Source organism: Eschrichtius robustus, chromosome 1, assembly GCF_028021215.1.
Source record: "Eschrichtius robustus isolate mEscRob2 chromosome 1, mEscRob2.pri, whole genome shotgun sequence".
In the NCBI taxonomy this organism is placed as follows: domain Eukaryota; kingdom Metazoa; phylum Chordata; class Mammalia; order Artiodactyla; family Eschrichtiidae; genus Eschrichtius; species Eschrichtius robustus.
The window spans coordinates 164520125-164525990 of record NC_090824.1 but is presented as its reverse complement, the minus strand read 5'-3'; the positions used below and the strand labels follow the sequence as shown (position 1 = coordinate 164525990).

Below are 5866 nucleotides of genomic sequence, written 5' to 3'. Positions count from 1 at the left end.
CTACTTCTGTAAAATATTAGGAATGAGCACATCCGAGTACAGGGATACTTCCTTACCTTACAAAGTAAAAGCAAGCATTTTCTATGTAAAATTTTTATTTCTGTGTAAAACAAAGAAGTCCTGAAAGTCAAACAAGGAAAAAATTCACAACATTCAAAGCACTATTAAGTCATGAAATAAAGAAGAATCTGAGGTAGAAGTCAAGCAATATAAGCCACAACCTTTTTAGGGGAGTATTTATTGATATTTCCAGCAGCCATCATATCTCTCCAGTAAGATCTAATTTAAAAAATGTCTCAAGTTCCAAAAAATCAATCCACTCTCTACAATCAGATGTAAAACTGTGACCAACAGAAAATACAACATAAACTTTTGTCATGTTAACAGAGTAAATGGTTTTACTAAAAGCTGCTGACATTTCTATCAGTAGTAGCCATAGGGAGGCCGTTGGTTGTAACCATAGTGTCCATATTGATGGGGGTAGTAAGATTCTTGTCTGTGCTGCGGGTAATTGTTACCCCAGGATCGTCCATGCCACTGATTGGATCGATTGTCACTTGGCCACCCCCGTCTGCTATCCCTACCCCTAAACTGTCTGTTATCTTGCAACCTACAACAACAAAACAAAAAGATTTTTATACTTCCCTTAAAAAAAAAACACACACACACATGACAAATCTATCCTAGTGCATTTCATTTCTCAATCTAATACTCAGTATACAAAAGAGCAAAAAACATTTTTCTCTAAAGAATGTTACAGCACTAGTTATTCAAAACTTTCCTAAGATTCAGATCCAGTATTATACTGGATATATTCAATACTTTGCAGAGAAGAGTTAGACTACAACACCAAACCCCAAACAATAGGATGGTTCTGAAACCTATTCAATTGTTCAAAAGCAGTATGGTAATACTCCTTTGATCTATTTTGAGGTATCAAATAGAAGTAATTTACATTGTATAAACTTCTTTCTAAAGTAAAACCAAAAACAGTATCTTCTTTATGGAATTTAATGCAAAAGTTTTGTACAAGACTCTAGGTTTTAAAAGCATATTTGCAGAGAAAATAAAATATTAGTCCAGAGAAAGAATATTTTTTAAAAAAACATTATAACACACACACAATTGCATAGCAAGGGAAAAAAAATATGGTGCTGACAAAATATTAAAAGCAAATATTTACCAGGCACTTACTGTGTGCCAAGCAGTTACTAGGAGCTCGGTATACCACACTGCACAAAAACACTGATTCCTGCCCTCACTGGCCTTGTGGGCTAGCAGATTCAAGCTATCCTCTCCCAGATCAGCCATTGGCATTTACTGTTCTGAAGTAATACATACCGATTGCCTCTATTTCTTTGGTTCCCACCAGCTCTGCTATTCCATTCCTCAACAATTGGAGGGGACTCAGGAGGGCGTTTCAGGTATTCCTGGTACTCTTTGTCATCTTCTGTGAATCTACTGGCAAACATCTCTTCAAAATTTGGAACAGCTTCAGAAGTGTCAGTCATTCTGAAATTCTGTAGTTTTTAATATGTTTCTATTAGAATTTTTTAAAGTAACACTATCTTCACCAGACAGTGGAAAAACAAGAAGTAAATACTTTTAGGCAGGGTATTTATAAAAGTCCTTGTGTACTTTTAAACCTAAGATAGACTAGATTCAATTCAGTACTTCTTGATTACTATAGTACAGGCATTGGGCTAACTAGGAGCCTGGGATACAAAGATGAACAATGTATCATGAACCCTGCCCACAAAGAGCTCTCAGTCTAGCAGAAAAGACAGATACGGTGTAAATATAAAGGGAGGAGCAGCAAATGTCAAGAAATGAAGCTGTAAAAGTGGACAGGGGTCAAACTGTGACTAACTCTGTATTCAATGCAAACAACTTTGCCCTTTTTCTGGTAGGCAGTGGGGAGTCATAGGTGGTTTAAGCAGGAAAGTCTCAAGAGCAAATTTACTATTTAGAAGGATCACTTTTCTAACAGGTAGCGAACAGATTAGTGAGTTTTAAGGCAGATTACTGCAATAATATAGGGGACATGCTGAGGGTTTAATCTGAGGCACTGACTGTGGGAATAGTTTTAAAAGAATTCCAGGAGAAATCAGTCACTGAGTAGATGCTGTGAGGAGAGAAGGGAATAAAGGATAATTCCTAGGTTTCTGGCCAAATAATTGGACAGGTTATGGTGTCATGGGAACTACAGAAGGGTGGGCGAAGATCCACACTGAGTTGAACTTAGCTATGGTATGTACATCCACGTGGAGGGTCTGGGATTGAGAACTGGGTGGAAGATGAATATGGGAGACATTGATTTTGTTGGTGGATAATGCGGTGAGAATGAATGAGACTCCTCAGGAAGGCAATGGGATAAGAAAGAGTATCAAGAAACAGAATTCTGGAGAACATCAACATATAAAGAAGTTAAAGAAGGGATAAGAGGAGACCACACACAGATGAGAGAAGAACCAAACGAGATTATCATAGAAAGCAAGAGAATAAAGAGGGAAAGGTCATCAGTGTTAAATCGTAAAGTAATAGGAAGAACCAAGAAGAGAAAATTAATTGGATTTAGCCATTAGGAAGTGATTAGAGTAGCAGGGATTAAAACAGGACTACAATTAATTAAGAAATAACTGGAAGGTAAGGAAGTAGAAATCTACACTGATTAAAGACCAAGCTTTCAAGAGGCTTGGCTGGAAACAAGAGACAAAACACAAAGGGCAGTAGCTAAGGGGTTACTGGAAGGTTATCTCTTTTTTTCCCCAGGCTACAACACCTGAAGTTGTTTGTAGGAAAATAAAAGAGCCAATAAAGATAAAGACTGTAAATACAGTAAAGACATGAAATCAGAAAGGCAAATAAAAAGGCCTTAAACACACAGCTACTAAAGTCTAGGGTAACTACTTTATAATGGTATTCAATGTATTCTTATTCCAGGTTCTGTGACATATGAAAAAAACGACTATAAATATTATCTAATGGCTATGAAAACTGAAATTTGTATCAGCTGGGTTTTCCAGGGCAATTATGGATTCACTTTTGAAGCAGTATTTCTTCACCCAAATTTTCAGATAGCCCTCTACCTCTGAGAAAAGATTTGACTTAGGCTGCAGCAGCCTAATCCTTGAGAAACCAGGGGACAAAGAGTTCACTTCTTTTCATCTTCACCCAAGACCTGGAAGCCAGCCCTAGCAGTATTTTGAAGGTAGCCCCCAATTCCCAGTCCTTCCTTGATGTAGTCCCATCCCTTCCTTTCCTCACCTAAACCCCATCTTTCTGTTCTCTGCCTCAAGACCACTAAAATCTGTTCTATGATTTGGGGCATATGTGACATCACGCTAAAACTTTAAAACCAAATCTCCCTTATCTGAGGTCCTAAAATTATTTTTCTTCCTGTATTACTTCAGTTTATAATGAAAAGTTTTTGTCAAAGAGATGTGATACTGAAAGACAGCTTTTCCATTAGTTTTTCTTTCCTCCAAATCCCTCAGAACATATGCAAATATTTATAATACTACCTTTGTCCCAACAAAATTAAAGATTATTATTTGGATGCAAGAAACAATATCTACATGTCTTACCTTCCGGGCCTCTGCTCTCTTACAGTATGTCTGATTAAATACCAATGTGTCTGGGATTGGCAAACAGATGTCAAATTCTCAAATCCAGGGTATGGTTTAAAATAAATTCAGCAAATTAAAGGCGTGCCTTGATTTCTATAGGAATCACAGAAATCACCAGAAAGATGACCCATACCTAACCAGAGGGGCGGTAAAAATCATAAGCCAAGGCAAATGTGCTATTCTATTCTTATGTTCTTCCAGGATCCCCCTCCCACACATAAACGAATGTGTATCATCTTTATAATTACTGGTGAGAATGAAATTTAAATAGAATTTTTTTTATAAATTTTTTTTTTAAATTTATTTATTTATTTATTTTTGGCTGTGTTGGGTCTTCGTTTCTGTGCGAGGGCTTTCTCGAGTTGCGGCAAATGGGGGCCACTCTTCATCACGGTGCGCAGGCCTCGCACTATCGCGGCCTCTCTTGTTGCGGAGCACAAGCTCCAGACGCGCAGGCTCAGTTACTGTGGCTCACGGGCCTAGCTGCTCCGCGGCACGTGGGATCTTCCCAGACCAGGGCTCGAACCCGTGTCCCCTGCATTGGCAGGCAGACTCTCAGCCACTGCGCCACCAGGGAAGCCCCTAAATAGAATTTTAACTGATCCAAGCTTTACTTACCCCAGGGATTTGAGGCAGCTGTACTGTTAAATGTTTAGATTGTTTAGATCTATGGGAAGAAAAACAAAACAAAACAAAACTTGACTCCCTTGAAAGAAACCCTCAAAAGGTGTGTGTCGTGGGGACAGGAACCATAAAGGTTAATGAAGTGGCAGGATTAAAAGTGCTCTAAAGACTTGCAACGCTAATTCCAAAGAGGGAATTGGAGCTTAAAGTGCCACCGGAGAGCTAGAAGATGCCACTCACAACCAATGAGCTAGTTCGAGCATGAATAACAACTTCACAAAGTACGTTCTTTTCTGTTGGAAAACACAGGGTACAGCCTTTCAGATATGTACTCGAAGACTACTAGTTTCTTGACCCTAAATAAAACCACACAGAACTTTCGCTGCGGGCCACTAACCTTGGAAATGACTACCCAGAATGGGGTTTCGCTGCCCTGGGAGATGAACCCAGAGAACTAACCGACGAAGACACGGACTGAGAACCACTGCTTTTTTCAGTCCTCTCTCACAGCACACCAGCGCCTGTCTATCGAGGCTTTGACTGATGCGCTCCTTCTGAAGCACCTCGGCCCCAGGTGCGAGGGAAACTGGAGGCCGCGAGGAGTAAGCGGCTTCCGGTCTCGCCAAAGAGTCTAGTCTCGGAACGGCAGAGCCGGAGGACACCTCGCCGGCTACTCAGCTCGGCCCGCCCGGCTCCCTCCTCCCCGCGGCCGCGAATGAGCGACCCCCCACTCCGCCCCCCCACCCCGCCCAGGGCTGTATCTATCCCGCTCGGGCCGGACTCCGCCAGCTGGACGCTCACGGAAACCTACCTCCGGCCCAGAACACCGTCACAGGACCTCCGGACCCCTTCAGCTCTCCAAGGTAACAGGACCACTTTAGCCAGACTCCGACCACCGCCTGACTTCCGCTTCCGGCGCGCTAAGGCCGAGGCGGGCCTGTGAAGTCTCGCGGTATCTTCGGCGCACCGTGTGGATTTTTCCCAATTCTTCCAACGCTGGTGGCTCGCCTGGAGCTCCACGAGGGTGGTGGGTTGGCGGGCTAAAGGTGATGGTGCCCACCGTGCGCTTTCAGTCTGCCTGGTGACTGTGCCCCAAGGGATTAAAAAGACTTCTCCAAGAGACTTTTCCAAGGTCACAAAATTGATCAGTGGCAGAGCTAGAACTATAACCTTCAGGCATTCTTCATTTATTTTGAATTAAATTAATTCATTAATTTTTTGAATATCTTTTAGATGCCAGGTACTGTTCTAGGCCATGAAAACATCAATGAATAAGAATAAAAGCCCTGCCCTCACGGAGCTTATATTCTAGTGGAGGAGATAGACAAAAAAAGTGAATTAGGTATGTGCTATGAAGAGTAATTAAGCAGAGTCAGAGCACAGAGGGTAACAGCCTGCTGCTTTGGAAAGCATGGTCAGGGAATGTGTGCATCATAGTTTTCATCTCAGCCCATTTCCTTATATGGTGGAGTCCCTCACTCTTCCCTCCTGTCAGGAATGTAAAAATTGAATACTTTGTTTATTTTTAACATCCATACCCTTCATAAGGGAGTAAAAGAATATCTCTCATTTCTGGGACAAGGCAGATTTGCTGAGTTTATAGTTTCCTAGAC

General features: G+C 41.4%; 1 protein-coding gene across 1 annotated transcript; it reads right to left on the bottom strand.

Annotated features, from left to right (window-relative positions):
* Positions 1–220: 220 nt before the first annotated feature.
* Positions 221–5161, bottom strand: RAMAC (RNA guanine-7 methyltransferase activating subunit). The gene is made up of 4 exons (XM_068558560.1): positions 5065–5161; positions 4248–4296; positions 1342–1520; positions 221–610 (listed from the first exon to the last, which is right to left on the bottom strand). Exons 3-4 carry the CDS (start codon positions 1509–1511, stop codon positions 424–426), a joined length of 357 nt encoding a protein of 118 aa, XP_068414661.1. The 5' UTR covers positions 1512–1520; positions 4248–4296; positions 5065–5161; the 3' UTR covers positions 221–423.
* Positions 5162–5866: the final 705 nt, after the last annotated feature.